Genomic DNA, 22,083 nt, shown 5'->3' with positions numbered 1-22,083 from the left:
CATGTACATCCTGTCCCTCAGGATTACCTTCAACAACTTGCCTGCAGCTGACGTCAGGCTCACTGATCTATTGTTCCCTGGCTTGTCCTTACCACCTTTCTTAAACAGTAGCACCACATTAGCCAACCTCCATTCTTTCGGCACCTCACCTGTGAATATCGATGATACAAATATCTCAGCAAGAGGCCCAGCACTCATTTCTATAGCTTCCCACAGAGTTCCGGGTCCTCCTGATCCGGTCTTGGGGACTTATCCACCTTTACCTGTTTCAAGACATCTCATGCTTCCTCCTCTGTAATATGGACATTTTGCAAGATTTCACCATCTATTTCCCTACAGTCTATATTTTCGATATCCTTTTCCACAGTAACTACTGATGCAAAATACTCATTCAATATCTCCCCCATTTCCTGCGGCTCCATGCACAGGCTGCCTTGCTGATCTTCAAGGGGCCCTACTCTCTCCCTAATTACCCTTTTGTCCTTAATGTATTTGTAAAAACCCTTTGGATTCTCCTTAATTCTATTTGCCAAAGCTAACTCATGTCCCCTTTTTGCCCTCCTGATGTCCCTCTTAAGTATACTCCTACTTCCTTTATACTTATCTAAGGATTCACTTGACCTATCCTGTCTATACCTTACATATGCTTCCTCCTTTTTCTTAACCAAACTTAACCATACCCTCAATCTCTTTAGTCATCTGGCCTTCCCTATACCTACCAGCCTTTCCTTTCACTCTAACAGGAATATACTTTCTCTGGATTTTTGTTATCTCCTATTTTGAAGCCTTCCCATTTTCCAGCCGTCCCTTTACCTGCAAACGTCTACCCCCAATCAGGCAAGGACTTTCAAAAGCTAATACCATCAAAATTGGCCTTTCTCCAATTTAGAACTTCAACTTTTAGATCTGGTCTATCATTTTCCATCACTATTTTAAATCTAATCGAATTATGGTCGCTGGCTCCAAAGTGCTTCCCCACTGACATCTGATGAAGGAGTGGCACTCCGAAAGCTAGTGCTTTCAATTAAACCTGTTGGACTATAACCTGGTGTTGGGATTTTTAACTTTGTACACCCCAGTCCAACGCCGCCATCTTCAAATCATGACTTCATTAAAAAAGCATGTTAAACATAATTTTCCCTTAACAAATCCATTGCTAACTTTTAATTAACCTACATTTCCCAAAATTTTGTCTCCATTATCATTTTCTTCAAATTTCGTCCACGTTAGCAGAGAAGTTCCTCATCTCAGAATTAAGTTGGCACTTCTTTATTGTGAAAAGTGTCCTCTGATCTCTGATTCTCCCTTGAAGGTACACATCATCTCAGCGTTCACCTTGACAAACCCTTAAGAATCATTTATGTTTCAGTGAGAACATTTTTCATTATCTGAATTGTCTCTTATGAAATAATAGCTTTCCTTAAATAAGGGGACCAATGCTGCTCATAGTATTTCAGATGTGGTCTCTCTGGCACTTTGTGCAGTTGCAATAAAACTTATGCTCCAACCCCTCCAATTAGCCTTCCTGATTATCTGCTGCACCTATGCGCTTGCTTTGTGTTTGAAGTACAAGTATCCCAGAGTCCCTTTGCAGAAAATTGCAGCGCTTGTTTTTTTAAATAGTATTGTTCATTTGTTCTGTTTTCCAAAATGAACAACTTTGCATTTTTCCACATTATACTCCTTTTGCCAATTTTTACCCACTTAACCTATCAATATTTCTCTGTAAACTGTTTGTATCCCCCTCGTAAATTGCCTTTCCATCTATTTTTGTGCCAGCTACAAATTTGGCTACAGTACATTTACTTCGTTTCTCCTGGTTATGAATATATACTGTAAATAGTTATGGTCCCAGCACTGATCCCTGTGATACTTCACCAGTCACAATTTATGAGCCTGAAAAGGAAACTTGCTGTTTCCTGCACATTGCAAATTGGCTAATGTCTGTCTACAGCCAACCTTGTGACCTCATTGCTTATGAATTTACCTTTTATGAGATATCTGATTAAATGTTTTCTGGAAGTCCAAATATAACACTTGCTAGTTCCCCTCGATGCATTCTGGTTGAGGCATCCATAAAAGCTGATAAATTAGTCATATTTCCCTTTCATGAAGCCACATTGACTTTGATTAGTTAGACTATCGTTTTTCAAATGTGTCGCTATTATGTCCTTAATAATCGGCTCCAATACTTGACCAACAATAGATGTTGGATTAATTGGCCTATAGCTGTCTGCTTTATGTTGCCTCCTTTTTTGATAGTGGTGTCACATTAGCACTCCAATCCCCTGGTACTTTTCAGAATCCAAGGATTTTTTAGAAAATTACAAGCAGTGTATTCGCCATCTCCGTAGCTATCTGTTTTAGGATCCTACAATGCAAGCATCAGCGGCAGAGACTTAGCTGTTTTTAGCCCTGTCAGTTTGTTTAATAATACTTCAGTAGTGATAGTACTTAATTCCTTTCCCATTTTCTTTAGTAGTAATGGGATGTTTGAAGTATCTTTCATCATAAAAACTGATCTAAAACATCTGTTTAATTCTCTGCCATTTCCTTGTTCCCCAAAACTGTCTCCCCAGATTTGTTTTCTATATTCACTGACCCCTCTCTTCCCTTTTGTGTCTTTAAAGAAGCTCTTATTGTCAAGGTTTTATATTATTTGCTAGTTTGTCCTTGTTTATTTTCAGTGTCTTTTTAATTTATTTATCCTCCTTTGCTGGATTCTGCATTTATCCCACTATTGAGGGCCGTTGCTGACTTTGGCCTCTCCTTAACATCCTTGGTTAGTCATGGTTGGTTTATCCCTCTGAGAATTTTCCCTCCTTACGACTCTCGGCAAAAAAGAAATCCCAGTAAGTTACCACCTCAAATGTCTGCCAGTGTTTGCTTACTGTCATTTCTCCAATCTGCCCAGTAAACCAAAGCTAACTCTATTTTCATTTCATTGTAATTCCCTTGTTTTCAATCCATGTTTCTCACTCTTGGATTGAATATTAAATTCATCATGTTATGATCACTACTTCTGGGGGGATCTTGAAGGTCGTTTATTAAACTAGCTTCATTACCTATTACAAGGTCATTTATTAAAACAGCCTTGTTACCTATTATCAGATCCAAGGGAGTCCACTCTGACAGCTTGCTGTAGAAAACTACTATCACTAATACGTTCTGAATTCATTATCACAGCTACCCTTCCCCATTTGATCCAATCAACATGAAGATTAAAATCACCCATAATTATTACTGTACTCTTTTTAGCCCCTTTTCTGATTTATAACCTTTCCTAAGAGAGGCTTCTCTTTAGGGATCTGTTTAGTACTCTTACCATCCTTTCCTGACTCATTCCCGATGAAGAGCTTATGTTCAAAACTTTGACTCTCCTGCCCCTCTATGCTGCCTGACCAGCTGTGCTTTTCCAGCACCACACTTTTTGACCCGAGTCGCCAGCATCTGCAATCCTCACTTTATTCTAGTTGATTGTAACCTTGCTGCGAAGCCTCTTCTAAGGTTGCCCACCTTGAAGTTCTCCTCCCTCAAGAAGGATCTCAGAGTGTCCCCCAATGAGTGTCTTACTGCATCCCCCCAGGTTAATTCCTTTGCCCTGAAGCTCTTCAACTACATCCTGAAGCAGACCAGCTACGACAGCCACATCTCCTTCCTCAGTGCCTGACTTTGGAACTGACTGATCCCACATGGACTCCAGACTACATTCAGACCATCACAATTTGAACCTGACCAGTACCAACAACAAATCCAAAGCCTCCAGAAACTTTCCTTCCGGATCCGATCCTCTAATGCACGCGCGCAGCCATGCGCCACCACCTACTCTTCCTGCAGTCAGCCTTGCCCTGCTCAGGGCCACACTATCCCAAAGGGCCTTTGCTGTTCTTCATCCTTAGAAGAATCCACACACTGAACAAACATACATTCCTGATGAAGAGCTTATGCTCGAAACATCAACTCTCCTGTTCCTAATGCTACCTGACTGGCTGTGCTTTCCAGCACCACACTTTTGACTCTATCATTCGAGCCTAGATTGTGTCTCAACTATCCTCCATTCATAACTTAAGTGCTAGCTGACAGGCTTCTCAATCTCGTCTGTCGAAAGGCCAAATAACCCTGAATGTCAAGTTCCCAGTTTTGATCTTGTAATCATGTTTCTGTAATGGCTATAAATCTACTTATTCATCTTGATTTGCGCTAGTAACACATCTGCTTTATTCCAAATGCTTTATGCATTAATATATAAACCTTTAAGTCTGTTCTATTATCAAATTTCCCTTTACTTCATGTTTCTTTACTCCAATATGACATTCATTCATTGTTCTTTTTACGTTCAAGTAAAAATCAATCCCGTTACTAACCTACAATCCCACTTCTCCTTTACTTTTGATTTTAAAAATTTCCATGCAACTGAACCCACTCTCCCACTATTTAGTTTAAATCCTTGTCTATAGTCCTAGTTATGCAATTCACCAGGGTTTGGATTGAGCCCATACCATTGGAACAGCTCCCTCCTTCCCTAGTACTGGTGCCACTGCCCCATGAATTTGAACCCATTTCTTTCATACTAGTCTTTTGAGCCACACATTTGCTTCTCTTTAATCTTGTTGTCCCTGTGCCCATTAACTTGTGGCTTAGTCTTGCACTTCCAAAATTCTGGAATTAACATTGGTACTATTCAGTTTCTAATCAATTAAACAAATTGTGACAAGGTAAGAACATGTCGCAGGATTCAATTTTCTGGTGAGTAGCTCACCACCTGTCTCTCCTAAGCTATTACAGTGCACGTATGAATCAAAAATGTAACCAAATGTGCTCCGCTTTCTGAGCGTGGCTCCTACAGCACAACAGAAAAACTTGCTTGATTAGCACCCCAACATTTTATCTCTCTCTCCTCTCGCTTGTCATTGGCTGTGCACTGGGAAACTGGATCAATGTCTCAGTTGTGGCTAGACTGTTTGCAATTTTGGTATTAATTTTGAACTAAGGATCCAAACTGTGTTTTCTTCGCAAAAATTCACATCGAAGCTGTTTCAGGCAATCAAACCCCTCCACTTCATATTTCTGTTTTTAATAATAGCAAAATAGTGCAGAAGTTGGGTATCTGAAACAAACACAGCATCTGCAGAGTGAGAAACAAAGCTATCATTTTGAGTTCAATATGACTTCTGAACTTTATTTTACCTAACAGTAAATTAGTCCTCACTTTTTCGTAAGAGAAAATTAGCTCCTGTTTCCTGCACCATTACATGACTAGATTTAAAAAATACTTCATTTAACGTGAAATACATTTAAATATTATGAAATTGTGAAAGATGTTAGAACTGCAAGTCTTTTTCCTGTCATCTATGAGCTTTCTGCAATCGTGAAGTCCATGATTAAGTGCATGTGCATGTATAGATCAGTAAAGATGCAGTGTACACTTTGTAATTTGTAAGTGACTGCTCTGTTCCCAGTCGTTTTGAATTGTGGCACTCACTATGTAATAACTGAATATATATTTTTCATGGGCGGAGTTATGAATCCTTTTAAATACGATTGCATAGCTTATGCTTTTGTAAGTAGGTTGCAATGATTATAACACCTCTTGATTTCTTTATATCTGTAAAAGATAATTCTTGGAGCATGCTTGTTAATATTTAACATGATTTACTCTTCTAGGTGTTTCCACTTCCTCTATTATACCTGGGGAACCAACTTACAGGATTGCTCGGCACTAAGAAACTGAAGTATGTTTGAATCTATTTTGAGCTCAAGACAGTAGGGAAACTATTTTGTTTGACTTTTACTAATTTGGTTTAACTTTCATTTTCCAGTCTTCCAATGTTTACAGTTCTAAGGAGGTTTTCCATTCTGTTTACAATGATAGCAGAAAGTTTGTTACTTAAGTAAGTAAAAACATAATTTTAATTGTTTGCTTTAAATATTTGTCTTTGTTTCAAAACAGTGTATTTAGATGTCTTTTCACTCATTGGGCGAAGATCTGATTGAGAGCTGTGACATCCATAAAGTAAATTTATACACGGGCAAATACAATTTTGTAGAAACTTCGTAATCGCTAAGCAGTTGATAGCTGAAGTCATGTTTCCCAAAGTCAGCCAGGACTTTGATGGAGGACACAAAGATGGACAGGTTCTACAATTTAGACAGTTAATGACAGCAGGTAGCTGGTTTAGCTCCACTGTAAGGAAACAATTAATAAAGGATTGTATTTCCCACATTACTCTAGTTGGCTGCCAATACAAACTCTTATTGATTTTCAAAAAAAATTATACTGTTATGAAAAAAAGTGGAATACCACTTTTAAGTGACCTGGATGAGAGTATAGAAGGGTGGGTTAGTAAATTTGCAGATGACACTAAGGTTGGTGGAGTTGTGGATAGTGATGAAGGATGTTGTAGGTTACAGAGAGACATAGATGAGCTGCAGAGCTGGGCTGAGAGGTGGCAAATGGAGTTTAATGTGGACAAGTGTGAGTTGATTCACTTTGGTCGGAGTAACTGGAATGCAAAGTACTGGGCTAATGGTAAGATTCTTAGTAGTGTAGATGAGCAGAGAGAACTGTGTCCACATACACAGATCCTTGAAAGTTGCCACCCAGGTTGACAGGGTTGTTAAGAAAGCATATAGTGTTTTAGCTTTTATTAATAGAGGGATCGAGTTCCGGAACCATGAGGTTATGCGGCCGTACTTGGAGTATCGTGTACAGTTCTGGTCACCGCATTATAAGGAGGACGTGGAAGCTTTGAAAAGGGTGCAAAGAAGATTTACTAGGATGTTGCCTGGTATGGAGGGAAGGTCTTATGAGGAAAGGCTGAGGGACTTAAGGCTGTTTTCGTTGGAGAGAAGAAGGTTGAGAGGTGACTTAATAGAGATATATAAGATGATCACAGGGTTAGGGTGGACAGGGAGAGCCTTTTTCCAAGTATGGTGACGGTGAGCACGAGGGGGCATAGCTTTAAATTGAGGGGTGGTAGATGTAGGACAGATGTCAGAGGTAGTTTGTATACTCGGAAGTAAGGGTTTGGAATGCTTTGCCTGCAATGGCAGTAGATTTGCTAACTTAAAGTACATTTAAGTCGTCATTGGACAAATATATGGACGTACATGGAATAGTGTAGGTTAGATGGGCTTCAGATTGGTATGACAGGTTGGCGCAACATCGAGGGCTGATGTTCTATGTACCATGGATTGCTTTTGTGATTTGTCATTAAATCTTGACTTTAACTTCCTGGATCAAATGCAGCTGTTTTCTTGCCACAATATTGCTCTTCTATTGATAGAGGGCAACACAGGGTCTATAATACCTGTACAACAATTATTCTGTTCATTTTAAGAATGTACTTTCAACAAACGTACAAATTGAAATGCTGAAAATATGTAAGATGACAAATCTCTTCCCATATCAGACTTTTTTTCAACTGTAGTGTGAATAATTGGTGGGCTATGTTGTCTTTCTACAATGTTTGGTCTTGTCATTTAATAAATGTGTATCCTGTATGCAGGAAGACAGTTCTGGTAAACATAATACGTACGTTTATAGCCAGAAGACAGTTGTTTAATATAAAATTATTTTAATCATCATTCTGTTTAGATTACATTCCCTACAGTATGGAAACATGCCCTTTGGCCCAACAAGCCCACACTGCCCCTTCGAAGAGTAACCCACCCAGACTCATTCCCCTACCCTATATTTACCCCTGACTAATGCACCTAACACTATGTGCAATTTATCATCGCCAATTTACCTGACCTGCACATCTTTGGATTGTGGGAGTAAACTGGAGGAAATCCATACGTGGGAGAACGTGCGAAGTCCACACAGACAGTCACCCGAGGCAGGAATCGAACCCGGGTCTCTGGCGCTGAGAGGCAGCAGTGTTAACCACTGAGCCACCATACCACCTTTATTTCAAAATAATGTATCTAAGATGTCATTCTTAGTTTGACAATTTGGTCTACGATCTAATTTTTCTAGTTGTTGAGGCTGTATTATTTCTTTTCAGTAAATTTGTTTTCTACTAACCAATAACATACAGAGCTTGCTAAGTTTGGCCAGTGGCTTATTTTTGTTTTCTTTTAGTCAGTCATGGGCATGTGCAGCACAAAAACAGACCTTTCAGTCCAACTTGTCCATGATGACCAAATATTCTAACCTGAACGAGTCCCATTTGCAACACTTGGCCCATATCCCTCAAAACCCTTCCTATTTATGTACACATCCAGATGCCTTTTAAATGGTGTAATTGTTCTAGCCTCCACCACTTCCTCTGGCAGCTCATTTCATACACGAACCACCCTCCATGTGAAAATGTTGCCCTTAGATTTAAGGTGAGAGGGGAAAAATGTAAAAGGGACTTATGTCCTCTAGTTCCTGACTCTTCTCCCCCAGGAAAACGGCCTTGTCTATTTACCATGCCCCTCATGATTTTATGAGCCTGTATAAGGTCACCCCTCAGCCTCTGACGCTCCAGGGAAAACATCCCCAGCCGATTCGGCCTCTCCTGGAAGCTAAAATCCTCCAATGCTGGCAACGTTCTTGTACATCTTTTCTGAACCCTTTCAAGTTCACAACATCCTTCCGCTAGAAGGGAGACCAGAATTGCTCGCAAAATTCCAAAAGTGGCCTATCCAATGTCCTGAAAAGCTGCAATATTACCTCCCAACTCCTATATTCAATGCTCTGTCCAACTGCCGCCTTCACTATCTTAACTACCTGAGACTCCACTTTCAAAGAATTATGAACCTGCACTCCAAATCCTTTGTTCAGCAGCACTGCCCAGGACCTTACCATTAATTGTATAAGTCCTACTCTAATTTGCCTTTCCAAAATGCAGCATCTTACATTTATCTAAATTGAGTTTCATCTGCCACACTTCAGCCCATTAGGCCATCTGATCAAGATCCCGTTTTACATTAATTAGTTTGGAAGTTGCAATAGTTTATTCTGATTTCTATCTTTTGTTTCTTCTTAATTGATCTCTTTGAAACTTGCTGAGGTTTACCAACTCTGGAGGCACAAACAATGCACTATCGCACATCAGGATGGATCATTCTCCAAGTCTCCTTAGAATAGTCGCAATGATTTTTTTATTGGCATGTATAGGTACCTCTGCGAGATTCTTTGAAACTTTTCTTCCCTTTTCTTGCTCCTGCTGTCTCAAGAACAAATACAGATGGGCAACAAATGCTGGCCTAAATGGCAAAATCCATATCCCATAAATGAACCAAAATAAGTTATCTTGCAATAATACTTAATTTCTGTCTGTTTGGAGTGTGGTGACTGGTTTAAGTAATGCTGTAATGAATTTTCTTGGTAGGTGGTTCCTGGCACATGTTTAGGCAAATGGTGCATGTGGACAGTGGGACCATGTGACTTTTCGGTGGGGATGCAGGGGACATTAATGGAGAATGAAAGGAGTGGAAAAATAGGAGAGTGCAGCAAACATACCCCGGTTGGAGAAATTGTTCCCCTAAAGGACAAGGATTTCATGAAAAGGCAGGGAGGGCTGGCTGTGATTACAGTATGGCAAAATGTTAGTTTTTTTTAAACAACTTATGAGCACAAAGGATAGTTTTGAGTAATGAGGAGCCACTAGATTTGGATGGAATCTTTTTAGATAAGCTGCTAGGTGAATTGAAAGAATACACGTTGATTCTGCAGAGAAATATGTTAATATAAGTCTGTTTCCTTGACTCCAGTAGTCTATGACCATAAGCAGGTAACAAGAATGCTAACCTAACCACAAATTGTCTGTGAGCCTCTGCTAGTCTAAATTATTAAGAGCATTTAATGATCTTGGGCTCATCACCAAAAGTATAATAGCAGGGCTAGCCAGGTTAATTCTCTGACACAAGGATTGAGTAATCTCAAATAAGGGAGTAAAGAAATCTAGATGAGCAAAACATTTTTCTTTAAATGCTGGGTCTTGCCTCATGACATTCTTAAAAGTTTTTACCAATATACATTTCCTTTTTTTAAATACATAATGGGGTTTTTTAATAAGTAAGTTCTATAATGCAGTGTCAAGACAAGTAAGCATAGTTTGCATTGTCTCAATTAGGAGAATGGTGGTTGCCATTTGGGCAGTTTTGTAGTTTTAGAGTAGGATGTTATCAATACTTATGCAAGAAAATCTACAGTTTAATACAGTAAACATGTGCACTAGAGAATTCTGCTTTAGTGTTGGACATCCAACCACCTGCAGTTGTATGCAGACTGAATAGAAGCACAAATGTTGTCAAGGTTGTTTTCTAGTAGTTGAAGTTGATCTTTCAAAATGTAGTTAAGATCCTTTTCCTTGAGCCTGCCTTATTTCCCTATTTCTAGCCTCTCTTTCTGCCTTCTGCCCACGATCTGTCATCTTATAGTATGTTTGGTGTTGTATCATCGCTGCATGTATGTAATCAAATTATTGCTATTTTAATCTTAGAATATTGTATAATACATTAAACTACTTTAAGACTTGAGAGTTTTTCTTACTATTTTGTTGCTGTGAATCATGATTTGAAATGTTTACCCTATTGAAAATCGATGTAATAATAACCTAGCTTTAAAATATTTCTCATTTGTTTCTTATTGCACCTTTGCATTTATAAAGCCTTCAAAGGAAGAAACATCACAAGCAATTCAATCACATTCAAATGTGAAGCTAATCTATTTTTTTCTTCCTAATTGCAGTAAGAACTTCTCTTGGTCTATACAGGTGACTGTCTTTGCAATGATACTTGGTGCATTTATTGCTGCCAGGTAAGATTGGCTGACTCATAGAATCATTGACTATTACAGCATATTGCCTATTTAACCCAGCAAGTGTGTCTGGGCTTTTCTGTGCACTGTCTGTTGAGTGTAATCCCAATTTCCCATCTCATTGTCCTGCTCATTTTCGTACTTCTGTTTGGAAAAAATATTAGTCGCATTCTCTTTAAGAAAAGATCATGGAATTAATGGAATTTAATGTACTAAAGTAAGCACCATAATACCTACTTCAGGTAGTTACTTACTAAAATTCATTCTTTTATGGTCTTTAATTTGTCTCTTTCATTGTCCATTTTATTAAGAATCTGGCTGTACAATTTTTCTTGGCTACAGTTGCTTCGCTTCTCTTTTGAGAATAGTGGGACAGGAGCTGTTTCAGTTCTTTCTGGGTACTATTTTTTGGAAATAGCCATTCTGCTTCAGTCATATTGGCCATTGCTGTTTGTCCAGGGCCCTAGCTGTAGTCAACTTCCCTCCAATAGTTTCAGGCAACAAGCTCTACTTGGGAGGAGATATGTGGCTTGCATATCTACAAGGCAAGTGACCAGATTGCTAGTAAAAATGTACCCATTATTTCCCCTGTAAGACATTGATCTCATGGATTGCAACTATATTTTCAAACACACATTCTTTTTCTGAAAAAAAATTTAAGAGTAACGTGAGCACTAGAAAACTTGGTAAAGGTTACTGAATGATTTGGGCAAATTGGTTATTAGCCAAAGTATGTGGAACAGGAAAGTTTCATATTGGATTCAGATGAATATTCTGATGTCCTTGAAATAATAAAACTTAGAGATCTCCTGAGAAATTAGTATTCTAAGGACAAGATTAGTGGTTTGTGTATTTGTTTTCTTCTACAAATGCAAAAAAGTACATTGCATTTTCTTACAGTTCTGACATGGCATTTGACTCATTTGGATATGGATATATTCTTACAAATAATGTGTTAACAGCTGCTAATGGAGCTTACGTAAAGCAAAAATTGGAGTCAAAAGTGAGTACTACAACATTTGTTTCACAATCTGATGATTTATTTTGAAATATTTAAAAATGTCATAAGTTTTCAAATATTTAGCGTTTCCAAGCCTGTGAAACTATTCCATTTACAATTGTGGTTTTAGGGTTGACAATTAAACTACTTGTGCAGAGTTATTTGTAATCAGATATGTTTTCTCTTTTTGGCTTTTGCTTCCCTAAGGAAATCAAAACAACAGGGTTTAAGAAACATGGCATGAATAAGTTTTGCTGTTGACTATTGACACTAGTGAAATTTGTTTTCCCCAATTTTCTGTCATTGCCTCTTTGAGGGAATTGAAGTGGCAGCACAGAAATTATAACCTGCATATACCATGATTAACCATGTGGTTAATCAGGAATTCAGATGGGTGACAAAATTGTATCTGGTCTCCATGTTTATGGAAACATTTTCCAAAAGGAATGACTGAATCATGTTCAAGATTAGGATGGTCGTTTTTTGTTTTGTCCCCCTTTCCCCCAGGGTTCCTCCCTGGGGACAGTAAAGCTTAGTATCAGGTCATGTTTGTTGCTGTGCATCCCAAAATTTTGTGTAGGTATGTAGTAATACATGTATAAATCCTGCCTGTCCAATGTGTTTTCTATTGATCTCCCTAATTGATAGTTCAAATGCACTTCTGACTTTCCTGCAATCATTGTTACTGTTGCTGCCAGTATTGTAGCAGTATTCTATTTTATCCCTATTGTATAACTCAGTTGCTAATTTCTGAGGAACTAATGAGCATAACCCTGAAGATAAGGCACCATCATTTGCTGTTTCCCTTCCGATCACTGACACAGAAATTGGCATCTCACTTGACATAATGATTTGAAGGAAATAACACTAGGATTTTTCAACACAGTTGACCAGATCCTTGTGGCATGGAAGGCCCAGGCAATAGTTAAATGGAGAGTCTGCTCATGTAGTAGTTTTGCAGAAGAGGAGCAATGTAGACATTACAGGCCACAGTTTTTAAAATAATAATTCTTCTCTACAGGGAACTCAACATATGGTGAAGTTTATTCATGATTTTTTGGCTTCATCTCACAGATACTTGAAAGGTTAAAAATCACAACACCAGGTTATAGTCCAACAGGTTTAATTGGAAGCACACTAGCTTTCGGAGCAACGCTCCTTCATCACCTGACAATCACCTGATGAAGGAGCGTCGCTCCGAAAACTAGTGTGCTTCCAATTAAACCTGTTGGACTATAACCTGGTGTTGTGTGATTTTTAACTTTGTACACTCCAGTCCAACACCGGCATCTCCAAATCATACTTGAAAGGGGTTTCGGTCTGTCAGCAGGGTAGTGAGTACTTTAATACTTGTGTGCTGAGAATATTGCAGTTCTGGTGAACCTTCAGTGTTGTTCTTATGAAAATATGACATATCTTTCAGGAGAGGCAGACAGGCGCTTTACATTTAAAAGGAAGGCTGGTGATGTCTGAATAAAATCTTTCACATTGTCAACCCTAACAAAATTATTCACACATTTGCTTTGTAGCAAAGAACGAAACTAAAATCTATCTGTAATATCTTAAGAAATTCAGAAGAACTTTCTTCACCCAGTGAATGATGAGAATATGGAGCTCACTATTATCATTGCTCACTATTGTCTATTATGGGGGATGCATTTATCAGTGCTTGTAGAGGAATGCTGGATAAGCCCAAGGTGTACTGAAAATAGTTATGCTGTTCAAGGCAGATGACGAACGATAGGAAGAAGCTTTCTGGAGCATAAACCCTGGCGTAGACTGTTAGGCCAGAAACAGCTTGTTTCTAAGTAATGTAGAAAGTGGTAGCATTGTGGTAATTGGACTGGTAATACAGATGCTTTGAATACCTAAATCCAGGATGCCAGCTGGGAAGAATTTAAATTCAGTGAATAAATTTGGACTAAAATGTATTCTCATTACTAATCATGGAACTAATAGATTGTTAAATTGTTCTTAGGGAATGAATCTGTTGTTCTTAACAGGTCTGGCCTAAATCTGAATCTAGACTCGAAGTGATTCTTAACAGTCCTCTGAAGTGGCCTAGCAAGTCACTCTGTGTACAATTGCTATAGAGAAATTGAAGGAAACTTAACTGGATGGACCACCTACCATTGACTTTGGCATCAGAAGCCCTGCTCAACACTGCAAAGTCCTCCTCACTGGCATCTGGGACTCCTCACTTAGACCTGAGTGACAAATTTGGAAGAGATGTTCTATGGATTAGACAGGCATAACCTGACCGTCATAGTTATCTCTCTTGCACTCAATGGCTCCAGACTCCTCATTCCTCATTCCCCATCCCTGGGGATGGTAGGACAAACTCATCAGAGATGGCAGCATAGTCATACGTAGTAATGCTTATACTCATTTGTTTTCAACAAATTAGACTGTAGGTAACTATGGCATCAGGTCAAAATGAACAAGGGAACCTCCTGATTGTCATTCACTATCTTCGATAATTCACGGCTCCTCTGTCACATTGGAAAAGACTTCAACAAAAGCACGTAATGTAATTTGGAAGGGGAATTTCAATATCCTCCACCATGAGTGGCTCAGTAGCACCATGACAGACCAAGCTAGCCAAATCCTAAGCGATACAGGAACAATCTGGTTGATGTAACAAGTGGTATGAGAGAACTGATAGTACCACCTTCTAATTTCTAAACTCTGGCATTTTAATTTCTGCTTGCTTTTAATTTGCTCCCGAGCCAAAACTAAAATTTGCTCAAATGTATAATTTAAACGAGGAATTAAATGATTCTGACACCATTAACATCCTAAACTTGCACAGATCAATTTCAAACTGGGTCAGTCTTAAAAAAAAATACTCTAAATGCAACAGCGTGTAAGGAGCTGAGAGTCTGCTGTAACTATCCGTCTAATTCCCAAAGCCTATCCTTCTGTTTACAAGGCATTACTTAAAAGTGTGATGGAATACTGTAGTTGTCTGGATGAGTGCACTCAAATTCAATCCACAGTAAAGCATCAGTGCCCTACTTCATCGGTATCCTACTGTCGTCTACAGTATGCATTTTGATAACTTGGTGATGCTGTTTTGAAAGCACCTTTCAAACCTGTGACCCCTACTAGCTAGAAGGATAAGGACAACAGATGTGTGGAGCCATTGTCGTTACCAAGTTATACCTTGTCGTTTTGTCTTTGAACTATATTACAGGTCCCTCTATAACTCTGGATCAAAATCTTGGAACTTTCACCCTTAGCATTGTAGGTGTATTTACATCATTAGAGTATAGTGCTTCTAGAATGTGGCTTATCACCATTCCTTCAAGAATATTTTGAGATGGGCAATAAATGTTGGTCTTGCCAATTGTGCTGAAATTGCAAGAGCAGGTGATAAAAATATTCAATGATCAACTTTGACATTTGAGCAGATAATTTTATGGTTGAGAGAAGAGCTGTTTGATAAGTTGAACATGAAGGTTAATGCAGGGATTGTCCGGCTGAAGTTCTTCCTTAAATTGTTGCTGAAACGTTGTGACAATATGTCTTAAGGACTGCTCTCATTTGCCATTCACTATTTCATCTTTAGCCTGTCTGGCAAGGGAACTGGTGGCAAAAAGGACAGGTTCAGGTCAGGGCAGCAGACAGTGCTTTACTAACTATTGCAGATCATCTAGGAAGCAGCAGAATTATGTGATGATGTATGTAAAGAATCAAAGCCTTCTTGTACATTGTTCCTCAGACTGTAGAAATATTGTTTTCATCTACAGACTGAGATGTGCTCTCTCTTTTGAATAGTACAGAGGAGGCCCTTTGGCGTAACAAGCTTGTACCACCATAAATATACTATATCCTACGTTAGCGCTAATTTCCTGCTCTAGGCCCACAACCTCAAATGCTGTGCACTTCAAGTGATCAGCCAAGTACTTGTGAAAGACTGAGGGGTGCCTGTCTTAACTAGCCTCCTGAAAAGTGCACCCCCTGTGGGTGAAAAAAAATCTTCCTTCAATCCCCTATAAACCTCTTAACTTCCACTTGAATATATGCCCCTTTTTTAATTGACCCCCAACTAAGGGTAACAGCTACTTTCTAATTACCCTGTCCGTGCCTTTCATAATCTTAATACACCTCAATGAGCCCCCTTCAACTTACTTTGCTCTAAGGAAAACAACTCAATCTTATGCAGCCTCTTTATAGCTGAAGTGTTCCATCCCAGGCACCATCCAGATGAAATGAAAACAGATGTTGCTGAAGAAACTCAGCAGATCTGGCAGCATTTGTGGAGAGTAAGCAGGGTTAACATTTTGAGTCCAGAGATGACTCTTCAGAACTGGTGATAGTTAAGAAAAGGTGGTTTATATGCCCAAGACTGGTGGAAGAGTATGTATGTGATGGGTGGAGATGGAGCCCCGAGAGATTGTCTACTGGTTTTTCTAAGGGCTGGCTAATAATAGGAGAAAGAAAAGCTGGTAATTGGGGCTAATAAGTGAAAATGGATTGACTGTACTAAAAGTACCCATGTCATGACGGGGCCATTGGGTGTTGGTGGATAAAGGATATTAGTGTTCAGGCCCTAAAAGTGTTGAACTCTATATTGAATCCTGAAGACTGCCCAAGAGGAAAATAGCCTTCTGAATTTCCTATGTATCCCCTCCCAGCGATGGTGGTCAGAATATAATTGATAAGCATGTTCATTCATGGGATCCCATCTAGACGAACTTCCTGTCCCTGATCACTGATCTAAAATATGTATTATCTGCACAGTATTCCAACTGAGGCCTAACCAAAATGCTGTACAGTTTCAACGTTTCAGCCCTGATCTTCTAATCTGTGCCATGACTGACAAAGGAAAGCATCCCATATGCCTCTTTAATTGCCTTAATAACGTGTTCTTCTGGGATCTGTGGGAAGCACCCCAAGGTATATGTTCCTTTGATCTTAGTGTCTTGCCATCCCTTGTCATGTTCCTTTTTTTAAAAATTGGATCACCTCACATTTAGCAGGGTTAAATTTCATCTGCCATTAACGTGCCCATCTGACCAATTTGTACATGGTCTGTAATCTGACACTTTCCACCTCATTGTCGACCATCCAGACGTGTGTGCACATGCAAACTGCCACCACCACCTCATCAACACAATTTAAAAACATAAGTAGCTCTGTATTACGTGTTTCATTAGCACAAATTTGAATTTGAATTGTATTGGTTACAACCCAATTCTGGTCCCATTAGTTTAAATGGTGCTGTGATTTTCTTAACGCAGGATTATAAGAGAACAGAACTACTGCATTATAGCAGAACTGACTGTACCACAAACAGTAAGGGACCAAGTACAGATCCCTGTGGCATGGCACTGTTCATTGGGCTCCAGCCGCATGAACAGCCTTCTCTCATTGCTGCCTTTTCAGTCAATAAGCCAATTTTGGATCTATCTTGCCAAATTATTCTGGATCACATGAGCTGTTTTCTTCAAGTTTCCCATGTGGGATCTTGTCAAAGACCTTGCTCAAATCCATATAAAATTTGTCAAATGTACAATCCTCGTTCAAACATCTGGATGTTGCTTTTTCTCAAAATTCCAGTAGACTGTTAGTCATGACCTCCTTCTGACAAAACCATGCTGACTATCCCTGATCAAACCTTGCCTCTAAATGGAGGTTAATTTTCTCCAATTTTTTTTACCACTAAGGTTAAACTCAATAGTCTGTAATTCCCTGATCTGTCCCTGCCACCTTTCTTAAAGTGGATCCACATTAGTACCACCTCTGTAGCTAGAGATGATTTAAAAGTTTGTAATATCCTCCTGCATTCCCATAGTTGACTGGGATACAACTCACCTGGATCTGTGGATATATCAGCATTTAAATCCATTAAGTCTCCATATCACTTCAATTCTTGTGTTAATCTATTCAAGAACCTCATAGTTCATCTTTTTGAATTCTGTGCTTGCATCCTTCTCCTGCATTAAAGACATTTGAAGTACTTAATACTCTGCCACTATCCTCCAGTTTCATGCACAGATTGCCCCCTTGATCTGTATTAGGTTGTGCCCTTTCCCTAGTTATTCTCTTCCCCTTGAGATACTTGTAGAATACCTTGAGATTCTCCTTAATCTTGCCTGTTTTCTCATGCCCTGCCTTTGTTCTCCTAATTGCTTTCTTGAGTTCCGCCCTGCACTTCTACATTCTTATAGGGCCTCTGCTTTGCTCCCTTTGTACCAGTTTTTCTACAGAATAGAATTTCTAGGATGACCTTTATTTTAGAACCTGCAGTAGTTAACTGTTGATTTAGAGTTTCACATTTCCCTTGCCTCTTTGCAATATCTGTATCAGTTCTCTTGTGAAAGTGTGTGGAAAGAACTTATTTAAATCTTTTTAAAATTTATCGTTCTTCTTTATTACCCTATTTTGAATGGTAAAGCAAGTGTCTCTTTAGTGTTCAATTTTCAGACTCTGATCTACTGAGTGGATACTCTGCTTGAGATTAAATGCATGGTTGACTGGATGGTAACAGATGGAAATTGTCAAGTATATATAATGAGGAAAACTTAAAGCTAATCCTCAAAGTTGATAGAATTTTGCAATCATTTTTAGTTCTAATTTTTCAGTATGAGATTTTAAAAAATACTTCATTTAAAAAAAAACACATTTTTCTTACTTTTGAGTGATTTTCTTTTTGTTTCTTTGGTTTACTTCTCTCAGATACTTTTATCTTGGAACTCAGATCTTCAAGTTTCAAAATGGTTTTTACAGTGCCATAGCTGTAGCAGTTTCTGCTGCTTGTTCTTTGTGAAGGCCAGACAGCTGAATCCTATCAGTATTGATTAAGGCTTAAAATCAAGATGTATCCATTCACTTCAGATGTTTCTTACACTGTATTACGGTGACATAATATTCGGTTGATTTAGAAACAGCATGGAAGCCTATAAGATATTTAAGAGATCATAGTAGAAGATGGTGGCAGATTCTGTTTAATATATGCATATAACTCAAAGTAAGTGCATACTGAGAGTTGAAACAAAGAATGCGAGCAAATCAAATTGAATGGCATTTATGATGAAGACCAGGATTGATCATCCTCTTGGCACTTCTAGCTGCAGATGCTAGCAAATGCTTCAAGAATTTCTCATACAGAGGAAATACTCTTTTCAAGCATTCACCCTATCAAACGCTTATTGAAATGATCTCCTCTCAAATTTCACCCAGCCATAAATCTCCCTGTTTTACATCTTTCTCTGAATTAACTTTAGATTTCCGAAGATTTAAGTGGTTTTCTGTAATGGGATTCTGAAAGCTTCTTGCTTTCAATTATGGTCTCACTTGCATCTTAAAGAACGTTAACATAAGCACTTTTCACTTTGTACCTACTTAACAAAACTCTTTGAGCTGGTGTTTTATAAAAATGTTTTTTCTTGCGAATGAAGTTTTAAATAGGTTTTCATTTACAATTCTGGGTGTCTCCATGTCTTTGTAATGAGTTTAGAAATGTAGAAAATGGGAGCAGGAGTAAGTTATTCAGAACATTGAGCCCACTTTGCCATTCAGCATGTCATGGTTGATCCTCCGTCTCAGTACCATTCTTGCATGTGCTGCTATGTTTTGTCTTCAGCCAAAATGCGTAACTCTCATTAAGTTCTGTACTTCCTTTTAGTTGAATATACCTCTGCCAATGATGTCCTGCAAATATATTTTATTGTCCTTTTTGTAAAATTGGCTGCTTTTTGTTCTTAGGTGTGCTGTACCAGATTTCACTATGCTGAAAACATTTTTTTGTATATCCAGCTTTAACCTCTGGAACACATTTCTTACTCTTCTGTGTTCCAGCAACACCTGATTACCTGACCCTTTGATTCCCCTGCCTGTTGACCAGCTTTTCTACTCTCTGCCCTTTTAAATATTTTTAAAAAAATAATCACTAGCTCACTCCTCATGAAGTGCCATATCCACTACACCTCTTAAGTTCTCTTTACCTGTTCAAATAGTCACTTTAGAATAATCAAAACTCTTAGATTTGTTAATCATGTCTTATCTTATAATAACTGAAAATGTGTTGCTGGAAAAGCGCAGCAGTTCAGGCAGCATCCAAGGAGCAGGAGAATCGACGTTTCGGGCATGAACCCTTCTTCAAATGCCTCGACATATTCATCTGATTTCATCTTGAATAATGGATAGAACATAGAACAGTACAGCACAGAACAGGCCCTTCAGCCCACGATGTTGTGCCGACCACTGATCCTCATGTATGCACCCTCAAATTTTTGTGACCATATGCATGTCCAGGAGTCTCTTAAATGTCCCCAATGACCCTGCCTCCACAACTGCTGCTGGCAACGCATTCCACGCGCTCTCAACTCTCGTGTAAAGAACCCGCCTCTGACATCCCCTCTATACTTTCCTCCAACCAGCTTAAAACTATGACCCCTCATGTTAGTCATTTCTGCCCTGGGAAATAGGCTCTGGCTATCGACTCTATCTATGCCTCTCATTATCTTGTATACCTCAATTAGGTTCCCTCTTCTCCTTTTCTCTAATGAAAAAAGTCCTAGCTCAGTCAACCTCTCCTCAGCAGGCAGCATCCTGGTAAACCTCCTTTGAACCCTCTCCAAAGCATCCACATCTTTCCTATAATAGGGCGACCAGAACTGGACGCAGTATTCCAAATGCGGTCTAACCAAAGTTTTATAGAGCTGCAACAAGATCTCACTACTCTTAAACTCAATCCCCCTGTTAATGAAAGCCAAAACACCATATGCTTTCTTAACAACCCTGTCCACTTGGGTGGCAATTTTAAGGGATCTGTGTATCTGCACCCCAAGATCCCTCTGTCCCTCCACACTGCCAAGAATCCTATCCTTAATCCTGTACTCAGTTTCAAATTCGTCCTTCCAAAATGCATCACCTCATTTATCCAGGTTGAACTCCATCTGCCACCTCTCAGCCCATATCTGCATCCTGTCAATGTCCCACTGCAGCCTACAACAGCCCTCTATACTATCAACGACACCTCCAACCTTTGTGTCATCTGCAAACTTGCTGACCCATCCTTCAATCCCCTCATCCAAGTCATTAATAAAAATTACAAACAATAGAGGCCCAAGGACAGAGCCCTGTGGAACACCACTCACCACAGACTTCCAGGCAGAATATTTTCTTTCTACTACCACTCGCTGTCTTCTATTAGCCAGCCAATTCTGTATCCAGACAGCTATGTTCCCTTGAATCCCATTCCTCCTGACCTTCTGAATGAGCCTACCATGGGGAACCTTATCAAATGCCTTACTGAAGTCCATATACACCACATCCACAGCTCGACCTTCATCAACTTTTCTAGTCACATCCTCAAAGAACTCTAAGGTTTGTGAGGCATGACCTGCCCCCCTCAAAGCCGTATTGACTGCATTTAATCAAGCCATGCTCTTCCAGTTGGTCATAAATCCTATCCCTCGGAATCCTTTCTAATACCTTGCAGACGAGAAGACGTGAGACTTACTGGTCTGTAATTGCCGAGGATTTCCCTATTTCCTTGGAGAGGAATTACATTTGCTTCTCTCCAGTCCTCAGGTACGACTCCAGTGGAGAGCGAGGATGAAAAGGTCTTCGCAATTGGCGAAGCAGTCACATTTCTCGTTTCCCAAAGCAGCCGAGAACAAATCTGGTCTGGGCCTGGCGACTTGTCAATCTTAATGTTTGTTTGACAAAATTTTCAGCACATCAGCTTCCCCTATCTCTATCCCATTTCAGCATACACACCTGCTCTTCAAAGGTTTCATTCACTACAAAGTTTTCTTCTTTTGTAAAGACAGAAGCAAAAAACTCATTTAGGCCTTCCCCTACCACCTCAGACTCCCCACACACATTCCCTATGCTATCCCTGATCGGCCCTACTCGTTCTTTGACCATTCTCTTATTCCTCACATAAGTGTAAAATGCCTTTGTGTTCTCCCTAATCCGTTCTGCCAAGCCTTTCTCGTGCCCCCTCCTGGCTCTCCTCAGACCATTTTTAAGCTCCTTCCTCGCCTGCCTGTAATCCTGCAGAGCTGAGCTTGACCCTAGCTTCCTCCACCTTACGTAACCTACCTTTTTGCCTTTTGACGAGAAGCTCCACTGCTCTCGTCATCCAAGGTTCCTTTATCTTACCACTTCTTGCCTGTCTCAGAGGGACAGATTTATTCATCACTTGCAACAAGTGTTCCTTAAACAGTCTCCATATGTCTATAGTGCCTTTACCATGGAACAATCCATGCTTCCTAACTCATGTCTAATTGCATCATAGTTTCCTCTTCCCCAATTAAATATCCTCCCATTTTGCCTAATCCTCTCCTTCTCCATAGCTATGTAGAGTGTGAGG

General features: G+C 39.4%; 1 protein-coding gene across 1 annotated transcript in view; it reads left to right on the top strand.

The window, feature by feature from the left end:
• slc35d1a (solute carrier family 35 member D1a) overlaps window positions 1-22,083 on the top strand; it is a 54,413-nt gene that overhangs the window by 4,270 nt on the left and 28,060 nt on the right. Inside the window, exons 4-7 of the mRNA XM_060830389.1 lie at window positions 5,665-5,732; window positions 5,820-5,891; window positions 10,685-10,753; window positions 11,654-11,756. Coding sequence (XP_060686372.1) covers window positions 5,665-5,732; window positions 5,820-5,891; window positions 10,685-10,753; window positions 11,654-11,756 — 312 coding nt within the window. The remainder of the gene's footprint in view (window positions 1-5,664; window positions 5,733-5,819; window positions 5,892-10,684; window positions 10,754-11,653; window positions 11,757-22,083) is intronic.

This window comes from Hemiscyllium ocellatum, chromosome 9 (genome assembly GCF_020745735.1).
Source record: "Hemiscyllium ocellatum isolate sHemOce1 chromosome 9, sHemOce1.pat.X.cur, whole genome shotgun sequence".
NCBI classification, from domain to species: Eukaryota; Metazoa; Chordata; class Chondrichthyes; order Orectolobiformes; family Hemiscylliidae; genus Hemiscyllium; species Hemiscyllium ocellatum.
This window is presented reverse-complemented; position numbering and strand designations above follow the sequence as displayed.